The 20776-nt window shown below is 48.1% G+C and overlaps 1 protein-coding gene across 4 annotated transcripts in view; it reads right to left on the bottom strand.

The window, feature by feature from the left end:
* Positions 1–1802: 1802 nt before the first annotated feature.
* Positions 1803–20776, bottom strand: part of DYM (dymeclin) — a 373371-nt gene continuing 354397 nt past the window's right edge. For all 4 annotated transcript variants that reach the window (XM_067699139.1, XM_067699137.1, XM_067699140.1 and 1 more), the window contains one exon: positions 1803–4062. In XM_067699139.1, coding sequence (XP_067555240.1) covers positions 3913–4062 — 150 coding nt within the window. In that variant the 3' untranslated portion in view covers positions 1803–3912. The remainder of the gene's footprint in view (positions 4063–20776) is intronic.

Genomic DNA, 20776 nt, shown 5'->3' with positions numbered 1-20776 from the left:
TTCTCAGTTCTGAAAAGTATGAAAAGGTTGGAAAGTCCAAGATTAAGGTGCTGGTTGATTACATTCCTGGTGAGGGCTTTCCTCCTGGCTTATAAACAGTGGTCTCTTCGCTGTGTCTCCACATGTTGGAGAGAAAGATTTCTCTCATGTCTCTTCTTATAAGGGCACTAATCTCATCATGGGGCTCCACCATCATGACCTCACCTAAACCTAATTACTTCCCAAAGGCTCTACCTACTCATACCATCACACTGGGGGTTAGGGCTCAATACGTGAAATTTGGAGGATACATTCAGTCTGTAACAGTTCATGTCCTCCAGAGAGAACATACATTTGCTAAGCACTGGGGCCACTAGTAATCTGGTTTCACCTCAATCCACATTCGGTGACTGAGGTGATTTAGAAGCTGGGTCACAGTACCCATGAAAGATAGTCTGCTGATAGTAATGGAGCACCAGGTAATCCAAACCAACCCTCCAGCTAAGGGGAACTTGGAAATCTGGATGAAATATTTTAAAATTTTGTTGCAGTCAGCCCAGAGCCAACAGAATCGTGAAGCATTACCTGGTTAGTCGTATGAGACTGCTTTCCTTCTGGAGGGGAGCTTCTGCTACTTCCAGAGGCTGTGTCTGAGTAGCTGGCACTTTTGATAGCTTTGTGAAGTCAGGACGGTAGGGGTTGCCATACATGACCTGATCAAGCGGGTGGGGAGCTCCTGATGAATCTCCCTGGCTTTGGGTGGGAGATCCCAAACGGACGTACCCTAATGAGATCAAATTTTATGCTTTGAATTCTTAAAAAATAAAAATGCATTATTTGCTGTGGCTTGTGCTATAATCCACTCCTCAGCTGTGTCATATTCATAGGAAGCATGGCTCTTTGTCAGAGACTAGAAGCTCCCTGACTCCTGGAAGCGACGTAGGACACTGGAATAGCCCTGAATTTGGTGTCAGTATGCCCAGGGATCAGCCCCTAATATCAAATGGCAGCTACAGAAACTGCAGGCATAGTGCTTAGCAGGAGATTAAGAGACCAAGGGGTTGACCTTGCAAACTCAAGCTTATAAAGTATCAGAAAGTACCACACCTCTAATTTATGGCTCTGGAAAGCAGTGACTCAGTTATGCAGAGAGGTACAACGTCTAATGCAAAACCCTGGCTCCACAGAACCTACAGGGCAGTATGTTGCCTAAAGAATGATATATTAAGAAATTTAGGGCCTAAAAGCACCCCCCACTAAACGTTCCTCTTGGGGGTACCCTAAACAAGCTGGAGGAAGCTACTGAGTGTTCTGATTGACACTGGTCCTATGTTCTTTCCTCTCTCCGTCTTCTACAGTTCCTGCGATTTCCTTCCGAAGGAGAGGACTGTGTGTGCAGTGTACTTTCTATGCTCCGGGGATCTTCTTTTCTTTCCTTTCTCTGTCTTTGTCCTTGAGCTGCTCCACAGCCTTGCTTCCATCCTGTGATGCCAACCTTGCGAGGCTGTTGTTTACAGATCCTGTGACACCAGCCTCAGTGGGTGATGTGGGAACCAGAGTTATAATTCTGAAGCTTTTTTGCACAGTGCCTTGAACTCTCGATAGGAAAGGTGCTATTGAAAGGGGCACATTCTTTTAAAAATAAATATTATGACAGAACCCTTTGTTGAAGAGATGACACGTTGCAATAACAGCTCCGTATCTTGGGTAAAATCAGATGTTAATTTACATTCAAACACATGATGGTCCTGTATTGCCTCATTCTACACATTTTTACTTTGTGGAAAACCAAACAATTTCTAAGCAAATTAATGCAAGCATAATTCAAGTTTATCGTTTAAATTTATTGTCATGTAATAAATCTTCCACAAAAATAAAGAGGAGACTCCTGGCGGATTTGCAGAGTGGAAGCAGTGATGCAGTGGTGTCTGGGAGTGTGTACTCACACACTTCCTCCGAGGCTGTAGCCCCAGCTGAGCTTTTAGGCCAGCGAGCACTTCTACTGTGTGATTAATTAAAAGTGGCGGGGAGGGAGGGAGAGGACACTGCCAGAGAACGGGGCTTTGGGGGCACCTGGTGAGCCAGGTGGCCTGGGGAAGAGACTGCAGGACTCCCTCGTCAAGGCTTCCTTGGTAGTTTGCGCTCGATGACCAAGTTCTGGGGGACCATATCTCCTCCTGTCACAAGAACTGACGGTCCTGCAGCCCAGTGACTCTTAGTTCTGGGGTCCTACCAGGGGCTCAGCTGCTCCATGTGACCCTTTAAAAATTGTGTTTTGGTTTAAATGAAGGAAAGCAGATCAAAGTGCTTTGGAAACAAATTAAAGCTATATATCACGTTCCCATATAGGAAATAAAAATAATTGCTACCTGAAATGATAATCCGATCATGTCCCCTTTCTGACTGGAGGATTCCTCCTTCCACCTTCCCACTGCCTCTCCCCACGAGCCAGACTACGCAGAAGCGCTTCACATGACTCGTCTGCGGGTCTGAGGCCCTGTCCGTGCGACCTTAGGCAAGAACCAGAGTCCCCAGCCACTCGTGCAGACACGTCAGAGGCCTGAGGCCGAGGAAGCAGCGGGCAGGCCGCACACGCCTCCTGGGTCCACCCGCCAGTGACGGCCCTTCCTCAGTCAGTCAGCCGCAGGGGGCTTCGGTCTCAGCCCCTGTCCTGATGAAGATGAAACTGCCTGGCCGACCTCAGAGGCTGCTGAGGTGATGGAGCGGCCAGGCTTTTCATGAGCGGAAACCACACGGACGTGCACTGACACGTCATGCTTTCAGCCTTTCCCAGAGCTCGGTGTGACAGAAGCTGTCTCCTCCCAGACCCTCAGAAGATGGTGATGAACCAAAATGACTCCAGCCTCCAGGCCGGGGACACAGGGACAGGGGAGAGAAGCTGCCTCCGATACAGATTAGGCAACGGCAGGCTGAAACGGGTGCTCGGTCGGTCTCATCTGGGATTATGTGCTTCCTATGCAGAAAAGCAAATACTTCTGTGTCTTTGAGAGTGAAACTAGGCCGTGAAGGGGTGGCCATGGACCTAGAGCGTGACTCGAAAGGCAGGTCCCCTCTGTCCTCAGTGCCCACTGCTCTGCTCAGGGCGACCCCAGCGGCTGTTTCCCTCAGAGAAGCTCAGGGAGACAACTGCGATCACACAGGCCCCAAAGAGTTTCAACAAAGTCAGAAGCAGAGAGAAAAACATGTGTTTACTCTCATGTGGAATACTGTATTAATCAAATCGGTCTCCTTTTTCTCCTATTAGTCTAGACTCCAACTTAATTCAGCTACAGCTCAGAGGCCAAATCCACAAAAAAGCTAACCCGGGCTTCATGAGAAGGAGTCAGTTCTTTCTTTGAGGGAAAGATTCCAGGATCTAAAGGCTTATATCCAACCGCCCAGGCTTATATCATGGGCCTTCTGAAAGGCAACTGCATGCATACACGGCTTCATTTCCTTATTAATTCCTGTCTTGTCATCTTTTCAGGTTGGTATTTCTCAATGTTGAAACACACACACACACATGACCAAAACAAAAATCCTGAACATGCAGCGGGGGAAAAGAAAAAAAGAAAAGAAAAGAAAAGAAAAAGAAGTATGTACTGGTACAGTGTTATACGCCTAAGGCATCAGGTTCCTGGAAAAGCTCTAGATTTTTGGTTTAGAAATAAAATTGCATGTGAAATAGCAGGTTTTTACATTTATTATTGTTGTGTAACTCCCCTCCCTTTTTGCACTATAATCTAAACTGAGTGATCTACTGCCAACTGGCACCAATTCTCCAAACCCAAGTGTGCAAGGAAAACACGACTGTGTGACCCTCTTTAATAGAAGACGCACCAGGGCATCTGTCTACCTCTGCTCCCCAGAAAGAAAATAACTAGAAGGGCTGCTTGGCTGGAGGGGGTCAGGGTGGGAGACGGCGTCCCGTCCTCAGTCGGAATCCATCGTGAACAGCTGGATGTCCTGAGGGTTCCAGTACAGGCCTACCGCTGAGTTGTACACCAGGGACCAGACATAGGGGATAAAAAACTCCTCGGGCTGCTCCTCTTCCACATATTTGAATTTCAGTTCTGGAAATTTCTGCAACGAAAACAGGATGATGTAATCAATCTCACAGCCCCATTGGAAAGCAGCAGCAGTTTATACGCGGCGTGTGTACAGGGTGCAGGGAGCCCACCTTCCCTGACTGGTCGGGGCCACAGATCCAGCTTCCAGATGACTCTGGAGGACACGTGAATCACCTGTAGGAAGGGCACAACCCCACCGGCCCTGGTCAGGGACGTCAGTGTGCTGAGAGGAGCAGGGACCTGGACGGGACGAGGTGGGGTGAGAAACCTCAGGGAGGGAAACAGGCCCCGCCCAGGTACAGACAGCGTTCAACAAAGACTATCTACCGCACCACTGGGATACTGATGGCTGGGCCTCCTTGAGACGCTTCCCTCTCAGGGCTGCGTCACCGTGGAGGTGAAGACTTCCCTTCACAGCTCCTCAGACTTGACTGTGCGGGCAGGCAGCGCCCATGGTGGGCCTCGGTCAGGGCTGGGGGCAGCAGTGGCTCTGCACAGCTCAAGCCCCCTCTTCCTCCTCCTGGCGGAGGGGGCGGTGGGGATGCTCCGGCTTTGCGGCGGGTGCAGTGGAGGTGATTCCTGGCTCTACAAAGGCTTCCAGGCGACCGGGCCGCTCTCTGCAGTCCCGGCTGGTAAGTGAGAACACGTGCAGTTTTGAGGTCCTGTAAGTAGCACTTCCACTGCAGCGTTTCACCAGGATTCGGGCTTTTGATTTTCTAATTTTACTCCTGACCTATTTATTCCAGCCAGGGCAGAGGAAGTAATTCCTCCTTCAGCAGCCTGAGGGGCCGCTGGCATCTACTAAAAGCCCCCGGGCTGCCTCCCAGGCGAAGGTGATTCTGACAGGAGTGGCTGCAGTTTGGTGACCTGTGTCCCAGGTGGGGCGGGGAGAAGAGGGCAACAGTGTCCTAAGACGAGGGGTATGGCGGAAGGTCGCGGGAGGGGGCTGAAAGGGACAAGAGGGGAAACACACACACAGAACGTGTGGCCCACGAGGGCAGAGATTTCTATGCCCGTTTTGTTTGCCGCTGTGTCCCCTTAAAGGGTGGCCAGACACTTAATAAACAATTTGATGAATGAATCAATGAGTCAGTCACCCATATAAGGACCAACATGTCCCAGGCACAATGATAAACACTTTAGGTATATTATCTTGTTCAATCCCTCTTATGTGAGTTATTCATTGATTATCATACTGGTTGAATGTCTGCTTCTCTGCACCAGGCCACGTGTGCACCAGGGCCTGGAGATACACAGTCCCTGTCCTCACAGAAGGTGCCTTCTCGTGGAGCAGAGGGACAAACAGAAGCAGCAGCAGCAACAAAACAATGATAACAGAGTAGGAAGAAGGGAAGGACTAGGGGCTCGAGGCCTGAGGGAGGTGGGGAGGGGCAGCCAGATGAAGAGGGAAGCGTGTTCTTTCTGAGGGAGCAGCACGGAGGGAAGGCATGAGGTGCTTGACGCTGGAGGGAAGAGGAGGGGCGGAGGGAGAGTAAGCCCTGGCGAGCAGGGCCCGGAGGGGAGGACGCCGCCACGTGAAGAATCCTGGCCTCCACAAGAAGGGCCCAGAAGCCTTTGAAGGGTCTCAGAAGGGGACCAGATGAGAGTGGCTCTGTGCAGGGACCACTCCGATCACAGAGTGGAGAAATGGAGGGCATCCGGCTGGGACAGGGCCTGGTCCAGGTGAAGGGCAAATGGGTCTGAACTAAAATGACCCGTTGGGTGGATTTAAAAGATTTTAAAGAGAAAAGGGGGTGGAGGGAGTAGGGGAGCCACACACACACCCAGAGTTAGAGTTTTTTTTTTTTTTTTTTTTTTTTGGTAGTACTCGGGCCTCTCACTGTTGTGGCCTCTCCCGTTGCGGAGCACAGGCTCCGGACGCGCAGGCTCAGCGGCCATGGCTCACGGGCCCAGCCGCTCCACGGCATGTGGGATCTTCCCGGACCGGGGCACGAACCCACGTCCTCTGCATCAGCAGGTGGACTCTCAACCACTGCGCCACCAGGGAAGCCCCAGAGTGAGAGATTTTTAAGACATTTGCAATGATTAAGACTAAACATCTAAGTGCTGGATCCTCAGAGTTCCAGAATGATGCCAGAGGGGTGGCGTTAAGCAGGAAATGCTTTGTGGCAAGGTGAGTTTTGAGCTAAATCTTAAAGAACTGTATAGGAATTCGTGCAAAGGAGGGTCCTCTGGTCATGGACGTTACTTCAGCATACCACAGACGGCACAGCCCCCATCTGTTATGGCTTTAACGAAAACCAATTCTATTCCACAGCTCCCAGGGCATCAGTAAATATAGAATATACACAAATGGGTTTTATAAGTGGCCCAGACTCCAGCAATACCTACCCCTATATCCTCCCTCATACACTTTTTACCCCATACTTTGCAAAACTACTCATGTTTAATGCAAACCTAAGCCTTTTCAGACCACCAGTGTTTCAAATCAGTTCTTTATTATCATCAGTGTAAGGCTGGACGTCTCCGTGTGTGCTGAGGGCCATAATGTTTACAGTGCAGAGAACAACTTCTCCCACTGCGCTCGCGGGGTCAGTCTGGCTGACAAGGTGTGATCAGCTCAGGGATATGACACTACTTCCAGCACGTGCTGATCTGACTGGAATTCAGCTAGGTCCCCCAGCTTTCGCATTCCCTTGTCATCCACTCAGTAAGTCTCCTTGAATCCCTCCCACCCTGGGCCGAATCTCCCCCATTCTCTGGGTGCACCATAGCCGCTCAGCAGCTGGGTGGTCTCTGGGGGCCTGGGGCATCCTTGATGAGCCTCCTCACATGTTCTGTGCTGCTTCCGGCCTGGCATGGGGTTCTCAGGTGTGGGGACAGGGTTCCTGGAGGCGGCAATAGGCCTCTGTCATGGAATCAGGTGTCTTATAGGTAGCCACACAACGAACTTCTTTTCCATGAAAAGTCTGCCTTTGCAGCGGTAGGGTACGGCAAGCAGCCGCCACCAACCGAGCACTCCCTGGGCACCAGGTCGGTCTGGAGGCTCCCCACTCGTGTCGCGGTCAGTCACCACGTTGTCCTGCTGAGGCCCACGTGGCCAACCCCACCAATGGAAGGTGAAGCGGGGCCTGGAGCAGCTAGGTCACACAGCCTGTGGGCTGGAGTCAAGATTGAAGCCTGGGTCTGAATGGGTGGGAAGGTCAGTTTGAAAAGATACCACGGTCATAGCCACCCTAGTGCTTTGTCCTAAAATCCAATTCTCCAAGGCTCCATGGGGCCCTTCGGGGTTAGTCCTGTGCCCTTTCACCGTATGGACAGAATGCAGCACACACACTACTGGTCCTGACAGAAATGACCGAACCCACAATGATGTCAAGAATCAAGAAAGTATGGGGGACTGTGTGTGAAGAAGAAAAGAACTTTACCCCCTGATAATGAGGACGCAAGTCCTAGTTCTTGGAATGGCCTCAACTTTAGAAAACTTCTCATGCTGTCTTGGAGAGAAGTGAGGGGCTGGGGGAGCAGAGGTGGTGGTTTGAAAAGGCCAGAGCCCCCTGCATTGCCTCTTTCAGCTGGAATAATAACCTCCTACATTTCTAAGTGGTAACATCACCAATAAGGCTTCTTGCTCATAGTGATAAAAATGACTAAAAGATGTGAAACCTTTTCTCCAGCGAGTGACGTATTTAGGGGTGTTCCTAGGAAGACAGGCCTTAGGAAAGGGTGTGAGGCAACTTACCCGAGACTGCTCTCTGCACCTCCAGGGAGGGTGGGATGGGAAGTAAAACGAGCGAGCTGCTTTCCTAAGAATTCCCTCCAACTGAATTAAAGAAACTTAGGCAAAACCTGCTCAGTGGGGTGGCACTATGTTCATGTGCTGGCACTAAGTCTACCCGTCCTCATGGGTTTGGGGAAATTCTGATGACTTTCCAGTTAGGAAGAGTAATGAATCAAAGACTGCCTTTAGATCACACACAGGCAGATCTAGGAAAAGGCCACCAGGAGAAGTACCTGGAACCCCCGTGGTTACCCTTCCCACCACCTGGTAAAAACGGAGCTGACAATGCCTCCTTTTTAGTCTTGGCTCGAGTTTAAGTCAAAACAATAATCCATCTTACTCTGGAGTAAGTGTCGTAAACAAAATCTCAATGTAGGGTGATATCCAGAGTGGCAAGAATATCCATATATAATATAAAATAGTACATAAAAAATACTATAAAAAAGCATCAACTTTACCTGACAACAGCAATGTATTTCATTATGAAGTTTTTCAAGCTGATCAATGATTATTTCTATGGAAGTTCTCCATAAAAACTTAATTAATTCTGAGATTATGGGTAACGTTTATAGCTACCATTAACTGATTACGTATTACATAGCAGGAATGTTCAAACACTTGACATATAGTTACTCATTTAATCTTCGAAGTAACTAGAAAAAGTACCTGAAAAGCAGGCATATGATCCGAGTCCTAGCCCCACCTTTCCTCATTCATTCATTCATTCGTTCAGCAAATACTTACTGAGGGCCTACTGTGTAGCAAGCACAGTACTAAAAACATAGCTGTGAATGACATGCATACAATCTCAGCATTTAAGAGCTGAAAGGAAGTCCAGTCCGTATTAGCCAGGTGACTTGGGACAAGTCTTGTACCCTCACTCAGACTCAGGCTCTTAAAAGGTAGAGTTTCCTCTACTCTGAGAGTTTGAATTTAACCGTTCTATTTCACAGAAATGAGATGAGCCATGGAAAAGCGCCTCACACACTTTTGACGAAGCACTCAATAAATGTTGGCTATTATGACTGACATTGAAGTGACATGCAAATGTAAGGTATGCTCTTATTTTAGAACTTTCAGTGATCACATCTAAAGACTAGAAATGCCCCCTGGCCTGGTCCTACGCCCGTGTCTCTTATTCTACCCAACTGGACACTTCTCTTGGCAACCCTGTTTCCTGACTCTGTTATTAATAACAGAAACACAGGATTTCCCTGGTGGCACAGTGGTTAAGAATCCGCCTGCCAGTGCAGGGGACACAGGTTTGAGCCCTGGTCCAGGAATATCCCACATGCCGTGGAGCAACTAAGCCCGTGCGCCACAACTACTGAGCCTGTGCTCTAGAGCCCGTGAGCCATAACTACTGAAGCCCACACGCCTAGGGCCCGTGCTCCGCAACAAGAGAAGCCACCGCAATGAGAAGCCCGCACACCGCAACGAAGAGTAGCCCCCCACTCGCCTCAACCAGAGAAAAGCCCGCACACAGCAACGAAGACCCAACACAACCAAAACCCATAAATAAATAAAATAAAATAATAAAGTAAATAAATTTATTAAAAAAAAGAAACATAAAGAACCTGGGCCTCCCCACGTGAAAACCCAGGAACAAGTGCTGACAAATGGCTTAAAAGCGACAGACTCATCTGCATTAACTTTTTTTTTTTTTTGCGGAGCACAGGCTCCAGACGCGCAGGCTCAGCGGCCATGGCTCATGGGCCCAGCCGCTCCGCGGCATGTGGGATCCTCCCGGACCGGGGCACGAACCCGTGTCCCCTGCATCGGCAGGCGGACTACCAACCACTGCGCCACCAGGGAAGCCCTCCATTAACACTTTTAAAGAACAAAGTTCTGTCACTGCAAGAAGCTAGGTTCTGAAGAACTGCCTTCTGTCCGTCTCAGAGTCCTCACTTGGTGAACGGTGAGTTAAGTGAACGAACGCGTGGCTTCACGTCTGCCCACAATCCTGTGACGTAGCTGTTTAACTCAACTCAACTGCGGGGAGCGTGCGGCCGTGTGATGAGAAGAGAAGGGTCACCTCTAAGCCGTATTTGACACCAGGCTCACCGTCTCCCTGGCTGATTATGTGGCATGTTCAACAACCTCCGACAGGGGTGTGGCATCTAACCCCGAGGGGCCCTGGCTGAAGCGGCTGAGGTGACCAGGAGCGAGGACGCCGAGGCCGGGCCTTCTGCTGGCTCACAGGGCCCACCCTGCTCAGGGGAAGTGACGCGCTGACAGTGCCCACGTGCCGGTGCTTTTCACTTCGCCCACGACCACCCGGGTAGCAAAAGCGGCACCTCTCAGCTCATCGGCGCATCTCCTTCATGGCAATTGGGGATTAGCTTGTGCATGTGTTTGTTTACTCAGGTACCATCTGAGTAAACCCCAGGAGGGCAGGGACCTTGCGAGCATCTGGCATACTACTGACACTTAGGAGATGCTTGTTGAATGATGAGTTCAATGAACAAGCGCATGACTTCAAATCTGCACATAATCCTGTGACACATATTAACTCTACTGAATGACTAAGAAAACCAAGGTTCAAAAGGATAACACGCCAAAGAGGACAGAGCTAGGAAGCGGTAGAGCCAGAGGCTGAATGAAACTACACCTCTCCTCTGCGGCCTCTCCAGAGTCAACAGGTGCTCAGCTGCGTGCTTCTTGAAAATGTCTATATCCTGCATGGACGGGAGGTTTCCATGTCTTTCCAGTAATGATAATGTGCCTCAAACACTTCTTCCATGTCCCCCGGCCACCAAGTTGCTAGCCTTTTGTGCCTGAGTGTCCTCACGGGGAAGGGGTGGAACTGATCTCCGGCTCTGGAGTCCAGGTGACCCCAGGCTGGGGGTCAGGAGGCCTTGGCTCTGTCTTGGCTCAGCTACTGGCAGGCTGAAGAGTTTGGGGCCAGTCACAGCATTTCTCCAGGACTCAGGTGTCTCACCTTGTGTAAAATGAAGGACCTTTAAGCTCCTTCTGATTCCGTTGGATGTGGTTTTACGAGATGACCCCAGTAAGGTCTACACACTGGCATTCTCTGCATGCCTCCCGGGCTCTGCTGGGCCCACCTGGAGAAAGGGCCGAATGAGTTGGGTTCAGCGGGAACCCCCAAGTCAGGCACTTGCTGGTTTGCACTTAGCCAGGCTTCACCTGGGGGCAGTCTCAGCGGAGAAGGTCAATATCTGAAGGTTCCTGAGCTGTCCTGTGGGTTGACAGTAGTTGGTTTTAAAGACTGAGACTCCCAATTGCTTAAAATCAAGACAAACGGGAGACCGTGGTTGAGCTGCTGTGGCCTGAGAGCTCGTGGCTAAGTGGGCTGAGGTCCCAGGCGTGGCCCCGTCTGTGCTAGAGAATGAAGGCCCGGCCCCTTCCATGGAGCGCGCACCACTGGACATGCGGGAACCCAAAGAGCAAGCACAAACAGAGCAGCAGGGACACACTTCTATTACGAGCAAAACCTGAACACTGCAGACAGCACGCTCGCACGCCCCTTGAGCTCCAGCACCAGTTCCTCTCGCCTCAAAGCTACAAGTGAGCTGTGAGATATATATATATATATTTTTTGCAACTTTCCTGTAACTCTATTTTTTTTATTCTTTATACAATTTTTTTTAACATTTTTATTGGAGTATAATTGCTTTACAATGGTATGTTAGTTTCTGATATTATTTCTTGAGTTACCTGCTTGAAACTTTTCACCGGCACTTAAAAGGTTCATAAAGGGGGATAAAGCATAATTAGCAAGAAAAACAGAGCATGTTCTCTAGGACGGGCTATAACAAAGTGAACATAACAAAGCACAAGGTAAAAAGATTCCTTTTTCCTGCAATGAGTTGTTTTTAAGACAGTGTATTGGGAACAATTTAAAAGGGTGAATAATAGGCATAAATCGCAAAAGAGTTTGGAAAACACTGTTCAGTTGACCTGACTGAATGGGAATGCAGCCTCGGTGTAACTAGCTGTGTCCAAGCTGCACCAAGTTTGACACCCCCCAAGTCTCCCCGTCTATCTAGCCAGACAGAGAGCCCACATGGGCTGAGAGTGAAACAGACTTTCTTAAAAACATGTGCTCCTCGGGACTTCCCTGGCGCTCCAGTGGTTAGGACCCAGCGCTTTCACTGCCGCGGCCTGGGTTCTATCCCTGGTCAGGGAACTAAGATCCCACAAGCCGTGCGGTCAAAAAAAAAAGAAAAAGAAAAAAAGTGCTCCTTTAATCCTCTTAGAAGTCTGAGAGCTAAGGAAAAGAAAGGCAAAAGGTTTTATTTAGCACTAATGACACTGGGGACACATTTTGTCAGAATTCAGCCCAAGAAATGTCTGAATAGTCTGAATAGTCTGAATGCCAGATCAACAACCTAGAAAAAAATCACTCGTTCCTTGATGTTCTTTTCAAGCCTGTGGAGAACGCTAATGCCATCCTGTGATGGCTGGGGGAAGCCCAGCTTCCTCACTTGAGAGCGTCTTCACTCCTGACCCGGCCAGCAGGGCTCCGGCCACCTGGGCCTTCCCCCACCTCTACCTCATCTCCCCTCTCCCCTTCTCAGGGCCCTGTGGGCTCCAGACAGTGACTGCTGGGTGCATGTGCTTGAGGACCCATTAAGGCTCTGGGAGAGCGGAGGAGGGAGGTCTGGGGGGACGGGGGCTTTGATTTGACAGTTACGGCAAGCATTCATCTGGAAGGGGCTAGCAGAGGGCGGGGTGCTGGTCACCACAGGCCCAGGCTTTCGCCCCTCTCTTTCTGAGACAGTTGTCTTGTGACTCAGCTCAACAAGGAGGGAAAAACCATCTCTCAAGCTTGGAGCTTGGTCTCAATCCAAAGCTACTTACAGCAATCTTGTTGTTTTGACTTTTGGAGCCAGAGGTAATGCTAGACTCTCAAGTTTGGCCGGAATGTTTTTATCAGCTCCAGTGAATCAACCCACCGCAGTGGGACATCCGGACGCCCAGCCCAGAGACGAAGCAAAGGTCTGATTTGGTGGTTGAGGCTCGGGTATAATAAGCAGACCAAAAGCTTTAAAGACTGTCTCTGCTTCAGTCATGTGATCTGGTGAAAACCCACAGGAAGTTCAGTGAACAGATGTAGGGCTCAACTGCAATAATTTTATTACCACAAAAGTTCAATGGAGTTTTCCCCCTTCCACCATTATACAGATAGCATCAGAAACTCTAGCAAGCCCCTGGCATGTTTCCAGAAAGTTTAGTGCAATTTAAAATCAAATAGCTATATAGCACATGACAAAAAATTCTTTCAAAGACTGTTTCAAGCCTCTGAACAGACAAGTGATGGGTGATGGTCAGTAGTGAGGCAGGCCAGCACTGCTGGGAGAGGGCGTGGGACAGGATGGACGAGGTGAGTTACTGCTGGCAGCACACACGTGGGCTGTGGTGGGCAGGTTCCATGCAGATGTAAAGTACCCTGTTTCAAGCTTTTGTCATAAGATATCCAGGTAGGCATTTACATGCAATTATTTTATTCACAGGTGAATTTGGGATGAGCCAGTTTCCCTACCATTCCTTCCCTCATTTACTCTCATTGTGTAAACGCTGGTCCTTCAGTGATGGGTCCTTAAACTAAACACTGGTAAGAGCCAACTGTACACGAAGCATTGTGCTTGAGGCCATAGAGGAAAGAAAGAGGAATAACTGCTGCTCCTCTGACAGGGGGTATAATTTAGCAGAACGAATGAGAACAGTGGGAGCATGACACAACATGGAAGCGCACTGCCCCGGAAGGCTGCTCTCCCAGGCAGACTGGCCAACACCGGGGTTGGAAGACTGTAGGTGGCTTTGAACAGCAAACTCTAGGAGAAGCATCTATCTATATGATCAGTTCAGCTAAACTGAGCTTCCCTGGTGGTGCAGTGGTTAAGAATCTGCCTGCCAATGCAGGGGACACGGGTTTGATCCCTGTTCCGGGAAGATCCCACATGCCGCGGAGCAACTAAGCCTGTGCGCCACAACTACTGAGCCTGCATGCCACAACTACTGAAGTCTGCATGCCTAGAGCCTGTGCTCTGCAACGAGAAGCCACTGCAATGAGAAGCCCACACACTGCAAGAAGAGTAGCCCCCGCTCGCCGCAACCAGAGAAAGGCCTGCGCGCAGCAACAAAGACCCAACACAGCAAAAAATAAATAAAATAAAAATAATAATTCAGCGAAATTATGGTCTGAACAGGCCTGATCTGCAGGCTTTTCTATGTGTGATGGAATGAGCTGCAAATGGACAAATATTATTACTTAACTTGACAAAAAGGAGATAAGCACTGGTCTATGAATAACAGCAACACTGAAGGTGGAGCAGTCCCATTTTATGCAAATCAGTTTCAAAATTAAATTCAAAATACAGAAAATTATAAAGGGCCATTGATTACAAGTTACAAATGAACAAGTACAAAGCTAAAGTTAAGAAGCCCACCATGAGGTGGCTCAGAAGACAGTTGTAATACTTTGCATATCTAAGAGCACGATGGCTGGCTGGGCAGCGGGGACCTCAGGGGCTCCCTGGGAAGTAAGTTACCACCAAGAAGAGCGCTACAAGGTGAGCGGACACCTGTCCTGAAACCTCAGGCCAGGCGACCACCTCTGAGTATTACAAGTGACACTAATGATGTCTGTGACCGGTGGCAAAAAATAAAAAAACTCTTAAGAAAACAGAGGATACAACAGAAGGTTGAACCCGCACTTGTGATGAGCTGTCCACCATCATGCCATCAGCCAGAATCGGAAGCCCACTGGAATCTGAAGCCTGAGCAAATGTCCCTGTTAGACCCTTCTCTCACAGGTCCAGGTTGAGGTGGGTCATGAAAAGGAGGACGTCTTCAGTTTGAAATTTCTCTCTTTTCTGGGGGCTGCTGGGGCAGCCCAAAGGAGAAGGAAGTAAGGGCAGGTTCTCCCGCCGCAGGGGAAGTTTGAGAAAGGCTTTGACAGATGGGTTATGACCTGTGGGGGAGGGACTGGGGGGCAGAGAGGAAGCTGGCATTGCATGGAGAGAGACCCCTGTGAGCAGTGAGGCCGATGGCTCACCCGTGGGCCTGGCGAGTCGTGTGGGACCAGCGCCCAGGCTCAAAGGCCAGCAGCCGGGGACGCTGCTGGAAGGACAGTGCGCAGACAGGGAGGGGCCTTGAAGGCTGGGACAACAAGTGTCCATTCGGTGAGCTTAGAGTTGAGAGAATAGGTACGCTGCAGTTAGAAGTGTCTAATTTAAAAGTCATTAGTTCAGGCTTCCCTGGTGGCGCAGTGGTTAAGAATCCACCTGCCAGTGCAGGGGACACGGGTTCAAGCCCTGGTCCGGGAAGATCCCACATGCCGTGGAGCAACTAAGCCCGTGCACCACAACTACTGAGCCTGTGCTCTAGAGCCCGCGAGCCACAACTACTGAGCCTGCGCTCTAGAGCCCGCGAGCCACAACTACTGAGCCTGTGCTCTAGAGTCTGCGAGCCACAACTACTGAAGCCCGTGTGCCTAGAGCCTGTGCTCTGCAGTAAGAGAAGCCACTGCAATGAGAAGCCCGCGCACCGCACCGAAGAGTGGCCCCCGCTCACCGCAACTAGAGAAAGCCACGCACAGCAAGAAAGAAACAAAGCAGCCAAAAGTAAAATAAATTAAAAAAAAAAAAGTCATTAGAGCTGAGATGGCAGTGGAAGTTGCCAAGTGTGTAAACTCCTCAAGAAGACTGAGCTGCAGTATTGAGTCAAAGCCCCTGTTTTGAAGGCAAATCAATTCCAATTCAGAAGCCTGGGAAGAGGAGAACGTTTTGATTCCACGGTGGCAGATGAAGGGCAAAAGTAGAGAATTTACTGGCAGAACTTTTTGTGCTGAAAGCGAGCCCAGAGGGGGAGCCACAGATAATTGGAATTGCTTGCCCTTCCTGCAGTGGGCTCATTATTTTGGACAGGGCTCAGATACCTGGCCAAGAGAGTGAGATGTCAGAAAAATAAATGCATTACTATGAGATAAAAGTCTAAGTAGAATATAAGCTCCATGAGGGCAGAGATTTTTTTTTTCTTCCCCACTGATGCATCTACCAGTGCTTAGAATATGGCCAGGGGCTTAACAGATATTTGTTGAGTGAGTGAATAAAGGAATGAATGAACAAAGAGGTAAAAACTGCTGTTTGTAGAAAAACACAGAGTTATGGTGGGGGGGAAATGAGTTGGGAAAATTGAGTCCTGCACTGGGTGAGTTAGTGGAATAACTGCCCACATTTATCTGGGATAAAATGAGCCAAACTAAGCCCATGTCACTTTGAGAAGCAAATGAACTGACTTAACTGGGATTTGGGGGCAATACTTCAAACCTAATGGATTAATTTACTTCTCAAACTGCCTGTTCTCCTCGCTTACCACTATCCTACCACCGTCATATTGTCACTTACCTAGGAAAATCAGATCCCGAATAATGGATGACATTAATCTAGATGGTGATGGTCATATTTTATATTTCAATATATCTAATTATGGAACATAAAGTGAGCTCATGCACTAGTCACGAACCGATGTATAATATGTAAACGGAGACAAGTTCCATTTTTAATGAGCCCTTTACTTTTTACTCTTGTCAAGACTGTAATATGTTTTTTTTAAAAAAGGGGAGGATATGGCCTCAAAATGTAACACATAAGTCCTAACTACCGTGTCTGTGACAATATTTCTTTACACTAATTTTTTTTCAGATTAATATGTGAATTAAGTGGGAGTGGGAGATGCAGATTTGGAGAAAGATTCTGAATCATGTTTAGGCCAATTCTGGCAAAGCAAGGATCTCTGCCATGTATGAAATGTCCATGCTGGGAGTTACGTGTGGGCGACATGTGGCGGGTATGGGGGCAAGGGTACATGAGAGGCTTTGCTGGCACGCTCCTGCCCAGACTGATGTGTCTCTGAGTGAAGGAGAGTTTGGGTGATTATATCAGGCAAGAAGACAGCCTGTGCCACAGTACGTCAAAGAGATATCCGGGAAACAGAATTCCTACTAAGACAAATGCACAGATAGGAAGTTGTCTTTGATTTCTTAAGAGTTATCTCCTTTGAACATTCTTAGGATTTACGTTATCAGCAAATGTGACAGTTTTTCAAGCCTTCAAGGGGCATCACCCATTCTTAGAAAAGTCATGCCTTAATTATTCCTTAGGAAGAAGTTGAAATGAGGCTCTGAGAATCAACGTCCCATGCATCTACTATATAAGAGGATTTTTTCCTCTGCTTATGGAAAGAACAATCTATTCCCAGTGTTATAAGAAAGACTTGTGGTTGCTAAACCAATGACGTTTTCGTCAATCTCCTTGGAGAAAATCCCACTTAAATCCCATGATTCTAAAGGTAAGCATTTTACAACATAAAGTTCAGTCTCAGTGCTTCCTGTGGCTGTATCTCCCAGTGATGCAAGCATGATCCGTGAGTGGAAGAGCCGGACCTGTGACTTCCTGTCAGATGCAACAGTCCTGGCCCCGTGGTTACTCCAACATGTGTGATCAATGAATCAAAAGCACAAAATTAGGTTTGTTTCCTTCTCTACAGTCATGAGGACTAACAAAGGGAATTAGGAATCTAGAGGAAAAGGAACAGAAGCGAATGCTCCAGATGATTCCTGATAATCCTATTTGCTGTTACGAAGTGAGTCCACCTTAGATTTCACTCAGGGATGGTTATGTCATGTCAGGCAGAGCAATCTAGAAGATGGGCTCCCCCAGCTTCAACTAGACAGGTCTAGGTAAGCTAGAAAAATTCGTATTACTTTCCTGAGCCTTGACACTAAGAGATCCTGGAATCACAGAATATCAGCACTAGAAGAGGCTCCCAATTTTGAAAAGAAGGTACAAAAATGTACAAATAAAACCACAAAAATCCTTAACAGTCATAAGTCCACCAAGTTAACTGGAATTCATATTAAATGACTAGTGTATAAGTTGATTTCTTCAAGAAATTGTTCTAAGATAGGGAACACATTCATTACCTCAGCCCAAAACGCCCCTCAGACTCAGGCTCGTTCCTTTTCGGGAAACAGCTGACACTTTCCAAAAATTAAAAAAAAAAATGCCATTGATAAAATAGTTGTGTTTTTTTTATCCCCTTGAAGCCAGTAAACATATTATGAAATGACTCAAAAGCTTGATTTGTTTTTTTTTTTTTTTTTTTTTTTTTGCGGTACGCGGGCCTCTCACTGTTGTGGCCTCTCCTGTTGTGGAGCGCAGGCTCAGCGGCCATGGCTCACGGGCCCAGCCGCTCCGCGGCATGTGGGATCTTCCCGGACTGGGGCACGAACCCGCATCCCCTGCATCGGCAGGCGGACTCTCAACCACTGCGCCACCAGGGAAGCCCCAAAAGCTTGATTTGGTGTCATGCATCACATTGTAAGATATCGTCTCACCGTGTTGTTCTTTTTTCTTTTTAATATAAATTTATTTATATATTTATATATATTTTTTATTTTTGGCTGTGTTGGGTCTTTGTTGCTGCATGAGGGCTTTCTCTAGTTGCGGTGAGAGGGGGCTACTCTTCGTTGCGGTGTGCGGGCTTCTCATTGCGGAGCACGGGCTCTAGATGTGTGGGCTCAGTAGTTGTGGCTCGCAGGCTCTAGAGTGCAGGCCCAGTAGTTGTGGCGCACGGGCTTAGCTGCTCCGTGGCATGTGGGATCTTCCCGGACCAGGGCTCGCACCTGTGTCCCCTGCATCGGCAGGCGGATTCTTAACCGCTGAGCCACAAGGGAAGTCCTCACTGTGTTCTATTTGTAAAATAGCTATCAATTGTGAAACACTCAATTGGTTGAAAACCTCAAGACAGGAGATAAGCAATGAATGCATCAGAAAGAACTAATCAAAGCAGTTTGTCTAATTTTTCTCAGGGAAAACATGAACAGGAAGAAGCAAAGACAGAGCAAAGTGGGTGGTGGGGTACATCACTGAAGGGCAGGAGGTGGAATGAGAGAAACACTAGCACACTACAGTTATGTGATTTGAGAACTAGGACCAAAATAGAAAACGGAGGGGCACCTATACATGAAACTGTGAAGCTAAAATAACTGAAATGGTGTAATACTCCTCCCTCTAACTTGGACCATCACAGATGTATATAATTTAGAATTTATACCTGCTATGTTATAATCACAGAAGAACTAACTAAAAGAACTGTATAAAATATCTCATCTATGGAATACAGGATACATTTTATTTTATAGTTTAAGAAAAAGTGGTTGCGATTTAAACTTCCAAAAGTTTTGATTTTGGAAGTTTTAAGATTTAGAAATTTCAAACTATGCACAAGTACATGCAAGGCCAGAGGCTCCCACATTCATCAAACCTCTTCCTCCTCTCTTCTCACTCCGTCTTAATCAGTTAACCAATTTGCTGTGTGGAAAACACTGTGGGCTATGGCAAGTATAATGCAAAGTTCAGACTCTCAACGGGCTGAAAATCTAGTAAGGAGACAAAATGTAGATGTACAAACTAAACATTTAAACATCAATCTCATTGTTAAATACCGAGAAGAGTGATATAGCGAGTGAACTACTGAACAGTTTTCAGCAGGAAGAGATCAATACATCTGTCACGTCTGGGACAGTCTTCATGGAGGCAGGGGGACCTAGGCTGTACAGGCATGTAGAGAAGGGGCAAGGAAGCCACTTCAGGCAGGGACAAGCAAGGCAAGAAGGAAGAGTGGGTTCAGGGGCTGGGGGGCAGACAGTAGGCAAAGGAACATGGGGGTAGGCAGTGAGGGCTGAGGTTCTTAAGGTGGACTGGGCTCAGAGTTTGAATTGTACTTTATTCTTCCTGGACCCTTCAGGTATCAGGGTATCAGGCTGTAAAGAACGTAAGAAAAGTGGTGAAGTTTATTCAAATGACTGGGGGTAGAGGTGGCAGTGATAACGGTGATATATACGTTTTGTGTGTGTGTGTGACATTTCCCCCAACAAACTACACCCATTCCTTCTCACCACCCAAATTCGCATTAGAGAAATGAGATCCACAGACCAGTAGCATCACCATCACCCGGGTAGGCACTTGTTAGAAATGCAAATTCTTGGGCCCCAAATATTCTGTGATTCAGGAAGGAAGAAGGGAAAGAAGGACCTGAGAGAAAAAGAATTTCAATTCTGGAGGAGCCATGAGTGGGAGTAAAGTTCTCTCGAATCGGGAAGGGTGGAGACTGCAGAATGGCAAAGGCATCCCAGCACAGTGGGGTTGGAAGAACTCAGACACCGTCTTGACAGCTCCCTCAACTGGCATGTGGGGAAACTGAGGCTTACAGTAACAACCATTTATTTCAGGTGGCAAGACTAAAACGTGGCGGAGACCTAACAAGAAATCAGTATTTTGGGCCACTGGTTATGCTGGTCCTAAGACACAGACAGAAGCTGGGAACCATCTGTGTGGAGCCTGAAAACAAAGTAAAGGTCATTAGGGAGGAAAAAAAGGGAAAGGATGATTTAAAAAAATGGTGCTTCAAGACGATCTAGTAAGTGCAAATTTTGCTAGGAGCTTCCTAGTTCCACTAGTATGCAATCATTTCACAAATAACTAATGACTCTTAGGTTACTGCTGTCTTCAATGATGCTGACGTTAATGGGAGACAGATTCAGAACACGAAGTGTCAAGAGCTCTTTCTAATCCACAGTAGTAACATTCTCTTTGGCTTGAAGTTCTGAATGGGTCATGTAGGATCCTACTCGTGGCCCATCTTCTTAATAGCTCAGGGCCATGTGCACAACTCCCCCAAAGTGCAGAGTGGCCAAACAGGCAAGTTGCTCATGGGCTTTGGGTCGATAATTTTAATCCCATTACTTGGACAAAGGTCTCCCTGCAGTGAGAACGGGAAGGCAAAGATTATGACGAGCTGAAGAATGGAAAAGGCTAGACACAGACATGTTTCCCTCTAGGGTTCCAAGAAATACCCTGGGAGGGCTTATACAGAATGAATGAACCAGCGGCCAGTGGCTGACTACTAAGTAACAAGCACCCCTGCCCCGCCCCCCTCAGCCCCTCCGCACTCCCTG

This window comes from Pseudorca crassidens, chromosome 12 (genome assembly GCF_039906515.1).
Source record: "Pseudorca crassidens isolate mPseCra1 chromosome 12, mPseCra1.hap1, whole genome shotgun sequence".
Lineage (NCBI taxonomy): Eukaryota > Metazoa > Chordata > Mammalia > Artiodactyla > Delphinidae > Pseudorca > Pseudorca crassidens.
Note: the sequence above shows the minus strand (reverse complement) of the source record. Positions and strands in the feature narration are given on the sequence as shown.